At 41.7% G+C, this 16,534-nt stretch overlaps 2 protein-coding genes across 2 annotated transcripts; one reads left to right on the top strand and one right to left on the bottom strand.

Moving 5' to 3' along the window:
• Positions 1–95: 95 nt before the first annotated feature.
• On the top strand, positions 96–4,142 carry rab9b (RAB9B, member RAS oncogene family). Its single transcript, XM_055225086.1, has 2 exons — positions 96–148; positions 1,308–4,142. The coding sequence occupies exon 2, from the start codon at positions 1,378–1,380 to the stop codon at positions 1,984–1,986; it is 609 nt and encodes a 202-aa protein (XP_055081061.1). The 5' UTR covers positions 96–148; positions 1,308–1,377; the 3' UTR covers positions 1,987–4,142.
• Positions 4,143–4,230: 88 nt separating this feature from the next.
• plp1a (proteolipid protein 1a) lies at positions 4,231–13,979 on the bottom strand. Its single transcript, XM_033973932.2, has 7 exons — positions 13,669–13,979; positions 10,736–10,922; positions 9,207–9,363; positions 7,740–7,908; positions 7,115–7,188; positions 6,979–7,044; positions 4,231–5,843 (listed from the first exon to the last, which is right to left on the bottom strand). The coding sequence occupies exons 1-7, from the start codon at positions 13,670–13,672 to the stop codon at positions 5,763–5,765; spliced, it is 738 nt and encodes a 245-aa protein (XP_033829823.1). The 5' UTR covers positions 13,673–13,979; the 3' UTR covers positions 4,231–5,762.
• Between the last annotated feature and the right edge of the window lie 2,555 nt (positions 13,980–16,534).

The following is a 16,534-nucleotide window of genomic DNA, read 5'->3' as shown; positions in this document are numbered from 1 at the left end:
GAGCACGTGCGCTTTAAGACCCGGCTCCGCGCCACGCTCTCTTCGGGGGCGCGCACGTCACGTCTGTCTCAGTCTGTGTCGGGAGCGCGCACGTCAGTCTAAGCTGGAGCGTCAGGAGCAGCGGGGCAGACACCGCCTTCAGAGCCGGGTGAGCACGATTACTTTTCTAAAATGCAACTTTGTCCTTTGATTCGGTCACAGAAATGCGGGGTTTTGCTGTAAAGTGGCGCTCAGAGTCTGGGCGTTTGCGCTTGGGTCGATTGTTGAGTCATTTTACTTTTACGCACAGTTGATCCTCGGCTAACAGTTAGCCTCAGGACAGAATGTCAACAAGACATCAACAAGACACCAGACACCAGACACCAGCCCCAGCCCTGGACAGACCGGGACAGACCGGGACAGACCGGGACAGACCGGGACAGTCCCGGGGCACTGTGAGCTCGGTCCAGGCGCGTGATTCTGATTCAGTAAAAGGACAGTTTATGTTTATCAGAAAATAAAATGTGTTTGAAGTTTAGTAGAAAACATCAACAAAGCGACTGAGACACTTTACCCAAATCAGACTGCGCATGTGCAGAGTCTAAAGTCCAGAGAGGACAGAGTCTAATGTCCAGAGAGGACAGAGTCTAATGTCCAGAGAGGACAGAGTCTAATGTCCAGAGAGAACAGTCTAATGTCCAGAGAGACCAGAGTCTAATGTCCAGAGAGAAGAGAGTCTAATGTCCAGAGAGAACAGTCTAATGTCCAGAGAGAGACCAGAGTCTAATGTCCAGAGAGAAGAGAGTCCAATGTCCAGAGAGAACAGTCTAATGTCCAGAGAGAAGAGAGTCTAATGTCCAGAGAGAGACCAGAGTCTAATGTCCAGAGAGAAGAGAGTCTAATGTCCAGAGAGACCAGAGTCCAATGTCCAGAGAGACCAGAGTCTAATGTCCAGAGAGACCAGAGTCTAATGTCCAGAGAGACCAATGTCCAGAAAGACCAGAGTCTGATGTCCAGAGAGATGAGTGTGTAATGTCCATTGAGAGCAGTGACTCGCCCTGTTGTTCTGGTCTCTTCTGTGGAGCTGATCTTTCCTGTAGATCATATTCTGCTGGTCTTGACCGCAGTGAGTGTCTGCAGTGTCCGATCGAGGCCGCACTGACCGTTACTTTCGCTTTACGCTCTGTAACATGTGATTTATGTGATTGTGATGTAACATGTGATTTATTGTAATAACTACTAGATTATGATCACCGTGAGCAGCAGAGTGGTGATTCATTTCCTTTCTGTTTTTTTCAGTGGTGCAAATTGATGTGTGGTGTTTTCAGGTTGTTTTGACCCGGGTCTGCCTCCTGCTCCACGGGCCTCGGGTGCAGGGCATTCTGGGAGTTATTCAGGATGACGGGGAAGAGCCTGCTGCTTAAGGTGATCCTGTTGGGAGACGGAGGAGTGGGGAAGTCCTCCTTGATGAATCGGTACGTAACAGACCGTTTTGACTCCCAGTCCTTTCACACCATCGGGGTAGAGTTTCTGAACCGCGACCTGGAGGTGGACGGGCGTTTGGTGACTCTTCAGATCTGGGACACGGCGGGGCAGGAGCGTTTCAAGTCTCTGCGCACGCCGTTCTACCGAGGGGCCGACTGTTGCCTGCTCACGTTCGCCGTCAACGATCTGCAGAGCTTCCAAAACCTCGGCGGCTGGAAAAAAGAATTTATGTATTACTCAGATGTGAAAAACCCCGAGCGCTTCCCGTTTGTGGTGCTAGGCAACAAAGTGGACATGGACGAGCGGGAGGTGGGAGCGGACGAGGCGCGGGCGTGGTGCGAGGAGAACGGCTGCTGCCCGTACTTTGAGACCAGCGCCAAGGACGACACCAACGTCACCGCCGCCTTCGAGGCCGCCGTCCGAGAGGTGCTGGCCGCAGAGGAGCACCTGGACCACACTCTGCTCAGTAGCACTATAGATCTCCACGGTAACCGGAAAACGCCACGCGCCTCCTGCTGCTGATCGGTCATTTACGTTGACCTTTTTAAACCTCGGCCAAAGCGCGTGGCAGGTGTGAAGCGTAACATTTATGGTACGTGTGCTTCAGGTACAAAGGGTCTGGAGATAAAACGGAGAAGTTTATCAGATCTGAGAAGGGCTTTGTCAGTATTTCAGTTTTACAATTTAAGTTCACATTTAAAGGTACGCAGGTTTAAATATGTATAACAATTTAAGTTTGCATTTAAAAGGTACGCAGGTTCAAATATATATAACGGTTTAAGTTCATATTTAAGCAGGTTCAAATATATATAACAATTTAAGTTCACATTTAAGCAGGTTCAAATATATACTGTATAACGTTTTAAGTTCACATTTAAAGGTACGGCAGGGAATGTTAAAAGTCTAATATAATAATGGAGATGTGTTTTCATGGTCCACATTTACATGGTGTGTTCATTTGCTTGAAAAGCACAGTGTACTTTTAGCAGAGCAACAAGCAGTGAGCGGTTATTTCAACAGAAGTCGTTTAAAAAAGGGACTTTCCGCACAGAATCTCATCCATCCTCTCGTCGATACGGTTCATTGTACAAACACAGAAGGGATTATTATTAGTTTTTGTTGAAGCGGCTGGTGAAGTGATGGCTGCTCGTTGTGTAACTTGCTCATATTAGAAACTATGTGATGTATATGTTTGTTTTTCGGTTAAGTTAATTCGTTCACTGGTTGTTTTATTGCAGTACTGTAGCCATAACTGCATAGAACAACAGAAGTCTCACTGTTACTGCCTCTTAGGAGCAGCACTTCTGACGTTTTGATTTTGAAGAAACATTCCCACATGGGCTGCCTGTTCAGAACGTGCCCTGCTGTCGACGTCTACACTTTAACATTTTTATCTTCGTGAAATCCACGATGTAGCTGAACACACAGTACATGAAATGATACTTTAAACGCTCACCTTCAGTTTTGTGACGAACGTGAGCTTCCATTCCACGTTTTACCTCAACACTATGGTCCATTTTAGTCTTGCTTTTTGCGTTGTTTTGTTGTTTGCGTTTAACCGTTTTGTTTTGTGTTTTTATGGTTTACAAAGCGTCAGTATTTCACCTCCGCTAGTGTTGGGAGGAGTGTCATTGTCCCGATTGAGAGCCGACAAAACAAGCACAAAAGTTCAGCGTTTTTTCTCCAAGATCGATCTAAAATCTGTCGTTTCGATGCTTAAAGTTCCACAGTGTTACCACTAGATGCCGCCAAAGCTTCATACCATATTATTACCTGAGCTCAGGACCATTCAGGGGAGTATTTCCAAAAAAACCTGAAGATGAACCAACAGTTTTCTCCTGTTATTGGTATAATATTTTAATCTAACAAGGAGCCTGGAGCGTGTCCGTCTCGTTGATGTAATCCGTCTTTTGTCTGTGTTTTTGTGCAGAAGAGTCACTCACTCTCCTGGTTTTATGGGAAACGTCTTGGTACTTTCTTTGTTAATCATGTTTTTTTTTCAATTATAAAAGTTGCTTCAAAGTTTGTAGCTTTTAAAATCCCTCATGTTGAATTCCTGCTGCAGCCTTTGTCAGTATTACGATTGTATATGTGACTGGGCCTGTGCACACATGGCCTAAATGCATTTTCAAAGGGCATTCTTTTCTTTCTTTTTTTTAATAATAGTAATTTTGTAAATGTTTTGAGCTGCGGAATGTGAGGTTGTGCTCAGGCCTGTCACGAGAAATACTAAATGGACTTAACGGTCTGTATATGAAACCTGGAACAGTATTTTTTGGGGTCAGTATTTATCCTTTTTTTTTTAATTGCAGTACTTAGAAATCTATTATTTTTTTGTCCACACAACCTTCTACGAGCTCATTACAAATGCAAACTAAGCACTAAACGGTTTAATTCTGCTGTTTATTTATTGCAACTCGTGTTTTTTTTGTCACATTTTAGATTTATAATAGTTTTTGTGGTTTAAATCTGCTCTTTTCGTGTCAGTGGCATAAATGAGTTTTACGTTTGTTTTCGTGACAGGCCTAGTTTTGCTTCAGTGGTTTCTGGATTCACTCGTTCTCATACAAATTGATTTTTTTGCACTATGGACATGGAGACTGTGTGGACGATTGTGCCTCTGTTTGGCCACAGTTTGTCCAGCGCTTGCCAATGAATAAAACTTGCAGCATAATTTCTATTTGTCTGTATTTTTGTCGAGGTTAAAAAGGTAGAAGTTTAAAATATTCTTACATATATGAACGTAACAGACCAGTGTGGACGAATCAGTTTGAAAACACGTGCATCAGCATTTTTATTTTCTATTAAATAAGGTCTCAAGTGCGTACTACACTAACAGTTTCAAAAGAACATCATTACATAACTATAACCACATCATTGTTCACATCACAACACAAACTAGCAAAAGGAACAACTCAACCATCAATAAAAGTAACACTACAAATACATGATGATAGAAAGTGAAACTACAGGTTAATCCAAACTGTTGTGCTGCAGGAGGCATGTCACAGATCAGCTGTGTCTGCATAAGGGGAGCACAGCGCCCCCTCTTGGTCTCTATGCAGCTGGCCGTACAGGTCACAGCGCTCTCTCTCCTCTCTCTGCAGCTGCCGGAGCTTCGTCAGGTAAACCTGGCTCAAGGCCAACTGCAGAGAGCCCTGCACCTGTCCACAAACACAAAGAGACATGACACACTGCCCAACAAAACATTCACTCCTGAAGCTGCTCGAGCTGGGACCTAATGAGTCACAGCAATGAACACTAGAAACGCTAAACTAAAGGCTAAACTGAACGCTAAACTGAACACTTTACACGGATAAGGCACAGTTCTTTACAAAACAAAAGTTTATATGAAATTAAAAGAGCCAGCTGCCCCTGTATCCTCCTCAGCTGGGTAAAGCTTGCACCAAAAAGAAAAAAGGACACTTGTTCTATTAACAAGAGTTAAAAATAGGTAGTACGTTTAGGGAGCGTTAACAGAACAGTTAAGACAGTGTTATACAATAACTACCTAAAGTCCCCTAAAGACGTTTAGTTCTGCCACATCAGGAAAGTCACACTGCAACAATAAGTTTAAGCTCAAAGCAGCACCCAGTGCCTTTACAAACTCACAGTCCTGTGAAACTGAGACCTTTTCAGATCATTTTTACATTAAAACAGTTGGTCTTTGTCAGAAACAAACTGGTCCAAAACATCCAACATTCCTTCAGTCGTCAACTCAGAACTTTGAATAATTCAGGAGGTCGGGGTCAGATGGGAGTGTGTGTCTGCGTTTGGCCTTAGTCTTTGTCCCGGCGCCTCCCCCTCCACTCAGACGTGACCCTTGGCAGAGTCATACCGCAGGTGGCCCCTACAGCGCCCCCTGCAGGTGGCCCCCACGGCGACCCCTCCCTGCACCACTTTAAAGCTGCACTGACTCCATTGTTGAAGCTTTTCTGTGGCCCGTGAGAACCGTGCAGAGGTCAGAACACAGCTGCATATTCATGATCCGCCTCCGAGACGACCAGATGTGAGGGAGCCATGGTAACGGTAGTACGGGTTATTCTAGCCATCGAGCTCGGTTAGTTTACAAAAGTGGGATAGAGGTTAGAAGTGGGTTATTTCATTCGACGTTTTCGGCTGCGCAGAATATCAAAAACAAAGATAAAATGCCGTACAGTGTTTGGTAGAAAACAAAACAGATTTGAAAAAACTACAGTGACATTTTGTTGTTGTAAAAAGTAAGACGGAACACCCAAAAGTTTCTTGAGATTTCAGAGTTGGTGATGCTTGAAGGAGAGTGGCAGACGCGGGACAGGCTAACACCGTGACCCTATGCCCTTTCTGCCCAAGTATCGCAGAACAGCAAAGTTATAAGTGGTGGATGCAGTGTAGGTCAGCTAAAAGAGGGAAGAAAAACAAGAGTCAGTGCTCAAAGTGCCACAGTATTCAACTTTTTAATGACAAAAAAATAAAAGCCCATGTCCAGTCCTGTTTATAGAATGTATTTTGTATATATAAACCAATAAATTACCACGTATACGAGATTCTACGCGACTCTTAACATTTAAAGAGCAGGTATTACACCGTTTTCTGGTCCGTTTTAATGTTTCCTCGTCACAAACAGACCTGGAGTTGTGTTTTTGTTTCATTCACACATGTTAAACACACAAACCCCCGCACGTTTACGCCGAGTTCTTCTCTCAAAAACAAGAAAACGCTCTGTTCCACCTTGTGATGTCATCGTGTGGCAATACAGGAAGTGCTCCGCTGTGTTTTTAAACTCCACACACCTTCATTTCTAGAATCATTTGGGTCATGTCTGCGCTGGAATTGCTACTTATCTCGACTGAACTAAAGGTAAAAAGGAGACGTTAACTTGGAAAACTATCACTTGATGACATCACAAGGTGGAACGTCGCATTTTGAGCTTTGCAGATGTGACAGACTAATAATAAAGTGAGACTCAAACATGTGTGAATGAAACAAAACACAACTCCAGGTCTGTTTTTGAGGAGGAAACGGCGTTAGAACATGGATTAAACCTCAGAAACGGGGGCGTTGCCAGACATTTTTGTTTGGGTTTTTCACTTAACGTGTTAATTTAGAGTTTTTTTCTGGACGCTGCCATGTTTGCTTCGCTGTTTTAAATACACTGAAATGTAGTTCGCCCCTGTAGTGATTTATAAACGCTAACATGGACTTATTTTTTTTATTGTAGTGTCATTTTGAACATTGTGGTTGCCATTTGAACATGTTCAGTTAAGATTAAATTTGTTTTGAAAATGGGTAAAAAACCTTTGGCGGCACTGGTCATTCAAGGAGAGACCAGTGCCCCCTCAAGCCCCCTCGCCGGCGCCGCCCCTGAGTCAATCTTGCGTAATACAGGACCTTTAATGTTTGCGGAGGCGGAGAAAAAGCAGAACTTTTGAGACTTGGAGTCCAGGGATGCCTCGCTGCCCACTCACCATCGTCACCGGATCACACGGAATATCAACGCCGATTTAACTCACGAAAAACACGACTTTCACTCACCAGAGCCAAGAGCGTGATTCCGGCGCCAGCGAACGCCGCGATGTAGAGGTCATAGGTGATCCGGTACTGAGACGAGAACGACGTCAGCAACTCAACAAACACACAGCGCCATCACGTGTAATATTTATATACACACCTCTCTGGTCTTACAAATGGAAGATAACGTCATCCCACAGGCTTTTCCAGGCACCGCGTTCCATGGCAGCAATCCTGAAATGAATATGAGAGTAAAGTTACACTGTACAACTTTAAAAAGCTCATATTACACCGTTTCTGATCTGTTCTAATGTTTCCTCGTCACAAACAGACCTGGAGTTGTGTTTTGTTTCATTCACACATGCACATTTAGGCTGAGTTCTTCTTCTCTCAAACTGAAAACGCTCTGTTCCACCTTGTGATGTCATCGTGTGGCGATACAGGAAGTGCTCCGCTGTGTTTTTAAACTCCACACACCTTCATTTCTTGAATCATTTGGATCATTTCAGACTCTGGAGTTGCCACGTATCTCGACTGAGCTAAAGGTAAAAGGAGCTGTTAATGTGAAAACTACCACTTCATGACATCACAAGGTGGAACGGAGCGTTTTGAGGTTTGGAGATGTTACAGACGAATATTAAAAGGTGTGAATGGAACAAAACACAACTCCAGGTCTGTTTTTGAGGAGGAAACGCCATTAGAACACGGTTAAACCTCATTAGAGTCCGTTCTGAGCACTACGGGCCCTTTAACCCGCACACTCCGGGGGCGGGGCGTCGTTTTACCGTACTGTCTGGCGTCGACACACAGCTGGTTGATACTGGCCGGAGTCTCTGTCAGGACGTCTATGGTGTGACACGTGGCGTCCATGTTGTAGAAGAAGTACACGGGCAACGCGGAGAAGGCGAAGACGAGGAGCCACAGCACGGCGAGAACGTAAGTCATCACGATGAACTGAAGGAGAAGACGCAACACAAAGATTCACCTTAAACGAGTAACACGCCGTTTCTGATCTATGTTTTAATGGGGTTTTCTCGTCACAAACAGACCTGGAGTTGTGTTTTTTTTTTATTCACACATGTTTAACGCACAGGATTTACTCAAACATGTGTGAATGGAAAAAAAAACACATCTCCAGGTCTGTTTTTGAGGAGAAAACGACATTAAATGGATTAAACGTGGATTAAAGCTACAAGAGTCCATTTTGTGTAATATAGGACCTTTAAGTAAAAGTACAGTTACTCAAATAAAAGTAAAAGTATCACATGAAAATATCTGCTCAAGTGACAGTATTCAAGTACCCGTTTAAAAATGTACTTTAAGTTTTTCACAATCGTTTTTGTAAATTTGTTTCAGTTTAAATGTAGAAATATTGATTAAAAATGAGACATATTTTGGTCACAGTAACAAAATGAATCAGTATCTTCATTTTTCTCATGAATTTTGTGTTTTTCAAAACTTACTACTTACTAGTCAGGATGTTTCTACGAACGTGGTAAAAATAACCCCTCAAATCATGAAAAGTACTTTTACTTTTCAGTCCTGTTCAAAAATGTAGTGGAGTAGAAAGTACAGATACTGCTCTCAAATGTACTGAAGTAAAAGTAAAAAGTATCACTGCAAAATGTAGTGACGTAAAGTACAGATACATAAAAAGTCTACTTAAATACAGTACTTTACTACTTGTACTTCCATGTTACTGATTTACTAAACCCTTGAAAATCCCCGTCGACTTTGAAACTATTTTTTTCAATGTTTTCGTTCAGAAGTCCAATCAAAATGGCAGTTTGGAGACTTCTGCTTTTTTTTTTTTCATGTTTTTAGCGTTAGCCTCTAGCAAACGTAAATCAACAACAAGGAGTCAGTGAACCTAAGAATCCTCGCCTTTTCTTTGCATTCAGTGGATTTCCAATTGTTTTTATTGATGAACTTTACATGTTTGACTCCGAGTTTTAATTTTTTTGAATAAGTACAATGGGCAGAGATAGGGGGTAGGTGAAAATAGAACTTTTCCGAGCACTTACAGCCTAAAAAATACGAGTGAATACAGGACTAGTCAAGCACGAATCAATCAAAATACAAATTTGACTTAGCTGATGACCAGGGAACGAGATAAAACACACACACACACACACAAGTTTAAGCTCATAAAAGTCAATTTTGCATAAAAATGTAAAAATATTCCATCTGAGAAAAGTCTAGCGCCGGTTTAAAAGTCCCAGTCGCCTTTGAGCGTTCCTCAAAGGCCTCACCGTGGAGCTGAGGCAGCGGCCGCACATGGTACTGCGGAACTCTCCGAAGGTTTGCCGGGCGGCGCTGGTGGTGTAGAAACCCTCGGCCAACAGCACGATGCAGTAGAGGAAGAAGAACGACGCCAAACCGTAGATGATGTACTGGAAATACTGAATTCTGCGAGACAAAGAACAGGGAAAAGTGTTCGGACTTTGCGGTTTTCCACATCTGGGCTCGGACCTGTTTTCACGACGCAGATGGTTGCACTGATGCGTTCATATTTTCTTGTAAATTTTTAATGATAATGAATAATTTAGCGAGCAGCAGTTAACGAACATCTGCGTGGCACGAGGTCAGAGCGTCACATCAGGCAGTTCATGTTTTGGTGTTAATCGTAGTACGGTTAGGTCCAGACGAATGTAATGAGTTTATACTTTAGGGACGGCACCACAAGGAAACTGTGAGACGTTTTTGTCTGTAAAACCCCTCACCACACACTTTATACACTTTTCTCACACAGGCGTTAACATTTTCTCACATTTCTCTCTCGTTTAAACTCTCTCAAAGTTCAAACCTTCGTAGGCGTCTTTGTCGGTGCAGAACGTTTCATCGACATTGTGGGTTTTGTCGGGGAGAAAACAAATTGCAAACGTACAGCACTTCAGAGTCACACTGAGATCCAACGTTTATGTAAATTTGTCTGAACACATTCTGTACTGGACAGGAGACACGGCACGGAGGAGACTGATGGACAATGGTCTACAGTCCAACAGCCAATCAGGACGCACGACACAATGGTCTACAGTCCAACAGCCAATCAGGACGCACGACACAATGGTCTACAGTCCAACAGCCAATCAGGACGCAGGACACAATGCACGCTCAGACGATGTAAAAAAAAAGCATGAATAATTGCACTAAAAAATCCGAGCGAGGAACAACTGTATGTATAAAATCGACAAATCTAACCTGTTAGCTGCCACATTGCAAATACTTCTGGCTCCAATTCACTTTCTATTGAATCTTTTTCCATAACTGCTGCTGTCAGACTCATTTTGGTCTTAAATGTTCGTTTTTATTTCACTATTGTGTCTGTAAATCAAGATATGAACATTAATAACAGACAAATCCGGCGCCGTCTTTCCCCGAGGTCGCTCCTGTTAGCGTTAGCAACAGGTTTGATTGACAGCGTTGCTAAGCGGCCGCTCCCTGCTAAACCAGCGGTGCGGGCGGAAAGGGGCGTTACCTTCAACATCCTCGCTCCTGATTGGCTCTTTGGTTGCTATGATACTCGTGGATCGGGATTACAAAACGTGGAACTCGGCTCGAAATTCGCCGCTGTAACGTCAAACTCACTCGGTCCGTGTCTTTCCACAGTTTTTACCCAGAGCCCAGAGGTTCTAGGTTCATATCAGTGGTGTTTGTGCTCACTCCAATCTTTAATTTTACTAAACCATCACAAAAACGGTGATAATAATACGGTTTACTGTACGTTTTTCCTCATTTGAAGCGTCACCATGACAACCACGCCATCCTCTGTATTACTCACATGTACGCCAGCGTTATATAGTCCTGCATGTTTCGGGCAAAGTAGGTCTCGATGAGCCGCTCCGTCTCAGTCAGACCTTGGTGCCCGCAGCCGCAGAACAGCGCGATGCCGGAGAAGCACAGCAGCGTGGCCACGAGTGAGCAGTACGGCACTCCGCCCAGACAACGCATACAGCAGTCATAACAGCCTGTCAATCACAAAAAAGTAGAGTGAGCCACGGCGGGTTATTAACTCGCCAAATGTGTGAGAAGAATGGCGTCGCTTTCACCTCGCGGTTAATTAGTTTGACTTATAGTTTTACCTGTTTTCACTTAAACTCACAGACTGAAGGCCCATGATTAACCCAGTGGAAGTGCATTATGTTTTCGACAATAACATGATACTTTTACTTCCTGTTGCTACGACTACAACTACAATCCCATGACAAAACTGCACAAAACCCAGGCTTAAACGGTTCTATTCATCTGCGCATGCGACTGAAAGGGTTTTATTCTGCACTTTTTGTCTTTTAAAGTTCATTTTATGTTGATCATTTATGCGATTTTTACGTTTTTCTTATCCCGGAAAACGCGTGTACGACCTGCGCTGTTTAAATGAACTCGTCTTGCCTTGTCTCATACAACTGGATGTCATATCGATAAAAAAAACGTCTCGACTCTTTGACTTTTTGGAAAATGAAAGGAAGTTCAATGGGCGGAGATAGGGGGTAGGTGAAAATAGAACTTTTCTGAGCACTTATAGCCTAAAAATGCGGCACGGATCGATCAAAATACAACTTTGACTTCGCTGGTGATTAGGGCACGTGATAAAACACACACATTTAAGCTCATAAAAGTCAATTTTGCATTAAAAAAACGTAAAAATATTCCATCCATATTCAAAAAGTCTAGTACGAGTTAACTGGATAAACCAAGATGGCGCCATGTACGGTCGCTCTAGTGATTTAGTGCTCTATGTGTTGGTTGTTTTTGTGAATATATTGTGTGTCAGCGCGATCTTAAACTGGACACGTTACAATTCCGGTCACATTAATAATCCATATTTGCACTGTTGTTATGATGTTGTTGTATATTTCTACCTCTAAGTATTTTATTTTACCTTTAAGCATATATTTTTAACTTTATGTGTGCCCTTATTTGTACTTATTCAGTGTTTTTATGCTGCACTTTATCACAAAAGAGAGTGGTTCATAGTTTGTGAGCTGTGTTCACTGACAATAGCGATAAAAACTCTTCTGATTCTGATAAATTCTTTTGGTTTGTCTCATGGATAAGACATAAATCGTGATAATACGTTAATACGACACAAAAGTCATATCGATAAGAAAACTTTAAACCGATCTTCACGTGTTTAAACGCACACTGGGAGCAGCTGTTCCCACCTCTGCTTCATTTGGTGCAGATTAGCGCTTTGAAAAGTGCTGCTGTGGTTTGAATATAAGCCAAGAGCTAAAGGGGCTGCGCCTAAACAGACTCGGCTACGACCGAGAGTCCATTCAGGGCCCGGTCTGCTGCGTGTGAGAAAAGGGGGAGGATTGAAGCTGAGACAAAGTCCAGAGACAAAGTCCAGAGACAGAGAGGCTGCCTTTGTGACTGTTAGAGACAAGCCCCTTTGTCCGAGCTGCATCATGAGGCTACAAGGGCCACCAATGTCTCCCCAAACAAAAGCCTCGGCCATAGACTCGGCGCGTTCTATACGGGGACGCATTCGTTGATATTTCCTTATGGGGGAGACACGGGAATAGGAAAGAGATCCTCAGAGGGAAAAGGCAAATGTATAAATCAACAATAGTGCTGTGTGTGCCGTTACAGCCACGACGGAGACAATCGAAACGGGCAAAGAGAGGCTGGTACGAGAGCGGAGACGCAGATGAGGGCAGGAAGAGCGGAAAAGACAGGAGAAAATGATGAAAACTGGAATAGTTCACACAAGTTACTACTTCAATTATTAAAAAAACAGTACGTCTTAGTGGTTCTAGCTCATCCTGCTGCACAAATGGCGTGACGTGTTTCAACTTGACCTTTAGTTTAAGCACGAAACAAGAGAAAAGTCGGGTTTATCTGGCAACTTACACGTCAGATCTACTTTTTAAATCAGGGGAGTCAAACTCAAATGCACAGTGGGTCAATATTTAAAAACTGAGATAAATTCACGGGCTAAACTCAGTATTTATAGAAAAATTGATACAGGTGTCCAGATTTAATGTACAATTGATGAACGCACGGGCCAAATATAATTAAACCGTGCGCCAGATTTGGTCCCCGGGCCTGACTTTGACGTATACGTTCTAAATGGACCAAATCATTATGTTACTTCGGTGACTTGCTGCAAATCATCTTCATCACACAAATAATGGAAAAGAAAGGGAAAAAGTCCAACTCTAAAGTCAAATTAAGCAATGGATCTGTTTAATGAGCTTCATGGAGACTCTGAAGAGGCTGAACAGGTGATTAAATACAAAAGACAGCGTGAGTTATTTAGAAAAAGTAAGGAAAACTAACAAAAAACCTTTAAACACATGAGTAAAGTTTGATTGGAGCAGGTGGAGCCTCAGCACTAATGACACAGATCAGACTGAACTGACACAAACTGACAGAAACAGGCCAATCTGAGCCAAAATACAAACTATATCTGGTCCATTTGGGCTTTTAAAATGGAAAAAAAAGACTCGTGTGACCCTGGGTAACCACGACTCAGCCTCTCAGAGTAAGTAATCCTGCCATTCCAAGCATGAAATAAATCTTAAACTATCAGTGAGGCATCAGACAGTGAGCACCTATGTCTGAGAAAAAGAAAAAAGAAATAGAGAGAATATCTTTTGGCCTTTGGTACCAGCTCCATCTGAGAGTGCAGCCACGCGAGGGACACTGCACATCACAAAATAAGAGGGTTTCAATTTAGTTTAAGAGTTAATAAAAGATAGAATCACTTACCCATGTCTGTATCCAAAGCGTCAGGACGTGAGTGTGGCCCCGGTGACTCCACAGCTGCTGCTCTGGGTGATGATGTGCGCCACTGGCTTCAGCCCCCGTGTTTCAGCCTCAAGTCTCTTTCTGTTTCCAAACAATGAACAGGCCCCACGATGACTGCGAGGGTCATCTTAAAGAAACAAAGCCGCTTTTCAATGAACTGTGCGCCCGGAGTAATGAGGAGATCCAGGTTTTTACGCGCAGCAGAGACTCGAGGCTCAGGGAGGACGCGCGTGGCACAGCGTGGAAGCGCCGAGGAGTTTCGTGATGTAATTAGACTAATTAGGCTCGAGCTGAAAGTCTCTGAAACTCACGAAACACGAAATGAGAAGCGTTAACTCAAGGATAGGGCTGTGTTTGTCAATTAAGCTGCACAATAGTCACGTTTGAGTCACTGACGCACGAGCTGGAATGTTAGGAGCCAAGAATACAGGACTGAATACTTAAGAAAATAATTAAAGAAAATTAAAAAAATTAAAAAAAATTAAAAAAAAATAAAGAAAAAAATAAATAAGTAAAAAAATAAGAAATAAAAAATAAGAAAAAAAGACAAAATAAAGAAAAAAAATTAAAAAAAAATAAAATAAAAGAAAAAATAAAGAAAAGAAAAATAAAGAAAAATAAGGAAAAAAGAAAAAATAAGTAAAGAAAAAAAATAAAGAAAGAAAGAAAAAATAAGTAAAGAGAAAAAAAATAAAGAAAAATAAATAAAGAAAATAAATAATAATCAATTGAAATAAATACATAAAATAATTAGAGAAAAAAATCTAAAAGAAGAAATAAATAGATTAAAAATATTAAAAATAAATAAAAAAAATAATAAAGATAAAAAGAAAAAAATTAATGAATAAAAAATAAAAAGGCCTGTATACTTGATGAAGCGCTCTTATTTATAAAGTCATAACATTAACACATGATTTTCCAAAGTGAATGAACTCTGTCCATGCAGATTTCTTTTAGGTTACATAATTTCAGATTTTTCTACACTTAAAACTACAACTGTGTAACTGTGCAGTGAAACCGAGCTGCTAAAAGTCTCTGAAACTCTCAAAACATGAACCGGCGCGTTCACTGTGCACTTTCTACAATGCACAAAAACATTCAGAATCTTTTTTTTATTTTTTATTTCATGTTGTGTAGAGCCATGTTTGTGTCAGAGTCCTGTCTCTGTCCAGTAGAGGGCAGACTGAACCTGTTTCCACATCAGAAAAATCACACTCACATGACCAAGAACTGTCACTGCACACCTTTAAATGAGTGAAAAGGATAAAGATGAAAGCAAAGAATAACATGAACTGAAGTAATAATAAATAGTGGGCGGGGCTGGGGCTGCGTGTGTACATGTGATTGTTTCTGTTGTATAATTACATAATTTCCTGAAGTGCTGTGTCTGTTCATCCCAGTCTGTAAACACCTGACCTTCTGTGTTATAACTGATTATGTCGACATGTTCTTTTCATATTTCACGCTCCACTGACCTTTACTTGAATTCAATTGTGTCACATAATAAACCCACAGAGAGATGAGCTTCTGTGCTTTTTCTTTGAGCGTCGCGTGATTTCAAAGCAAACTTTCCCTTTCTTTTGTTTTTTTCTTTTTATGGGAGAGTTGTATCAACATGTGTGAACAGCAGCAGCAGAGGCAGAACAATCAAAACACAGGTCTGAAGATGAGACGCAGAGGTGTAAGGTTACAAGTACAAGTACATTTTACAGTGTGTACTTTTGACTTTTACTTGAGTACATTTGAGAGCAGTATCTGTACTTTTTACTCCACTATGTTTTTGAACAGGACTGAAAAGTAAAAAGTACTTTTCATTTGATTTGAGGGGTTATTTTTACCATGTACCACCAAAACTCATGAGAAAAATGAAAAAAAAAAAGGTTTGTATTGTTACTGTGACTAAAATATGTCTCATTTACACTTGTGTGAAATACTTTTACTTTTTACTTTTACACTCTTAAATACATTTTTAAACAGGTACTTTCATACTTTTAAGTACATTTTTTCCTGTTGTACATTTACTTTCACTTCAGTAACTGTTTGCCCCTGTATTTGTACTTTTACTTCAGTAACAAAATGGAGTAGTTCATCCACCACTGTTTCTATCTGTCTATATCATGAGGTTGTAATGTTCTCCCGTGTCCACAGCGTCCTGATGGCGTCCAAACGGCGTCCAAACGGCGTCCACACTGGTCTGAGGATCTGTCTCGAGTGACTGTTTCATCACCAGTGACATTAAGCCTCTTTGTGTGACTAAATACTAGACTCTCCATCACTCAAACCTGGAAATCTGAGAAAAGACTCCCATGGAGCTGAACGCCTCGGCCGCTCGGGTCACACCAAACAGGCACTTAGAGTAATGACTCCATGTTTCTATGAACCGAGCGTCCACGTTACGACCATAGACTGTTTATATAAATGGACAGAGCTAACGTGCTAACCGCCGCGTTACAAATAGGACGTGATCATGGGCGCACTTCTGGCTCCATCAACTCTTTTTCTGTAACTGCTGCTGTTGTTTTAACTTTTTTTTTTTTTTGTCTTTTTAATTAATTAATTTATTATTTATTTATTTTGTTATTTTGAGTTTTTTTTTTTTTTTTTTTTTTTTTTTTTTAGTTACTTAGGTTTTTATTTTTTTATATTTTTTATTTGTCATTATTGCGTCCATAAATCAAGATATGAACATTAATAACAGACAAATCAGGCGCCTTCTTTCCCCGAGGTCGCTCCCCTTAGCGTTAGCAACAGGTTTGATTGACAGCGTTGCTAAGGGAAGAGGCGTTACCTTAAACAGCCTTGCTCCTGATTGGCTCTTTGGTTTGGA

The sequence above is a fragment of the Periophthalmus magnuspinnatus genome, chromosome 10 (genome assembly GCF_009829125.3).
Source record: "Periophthalmus magnuspinnatus isolate fPerMag1 chromosome 10, fPerMag1.2.pri, whole genome shotgun sequence".
Classification (NCBI taxonomy): domain Eukaryota; kingdom Metazoa; phylum Chordata; class Actinopteri; order Gobiiformes; family Gobiidae; genus Periophthalmus; species Periophthalmus magnuspinnatus.
The sequence above is the reverse complement of the archived record's forward strand: the minus strand, read 5'-3'. Positions and strand labels throughout refer to the sequence as shown.

Excerpts from the sequence above, each read along its gene's own strand:
- rab9b (XM_055225086.1), top strand. The coding sequence starts at position 1,378 with ATGACGGGGAAGAGCCTGCTGCTTAAGGTGATCCTGTTGGGAGACGGA.
- plp1a (XM_033973932.2), bottom strand. Across the intron at positions 7,909-9,206 it reads GCCGCTGCCTCAGCTCCACG|TTCATCGTGATGACTTACGT; the intron begins GTGAGGCCTTTG and ends CTTCTCCTTCAG. Across the intron at positions 7,189-7,739 it reads TGTCGACGCCAGACAGTACG|GATTGCTGCCATGGAACGCG; the intron begins GTAAAACGACGC and ends TATTCATTTCAG.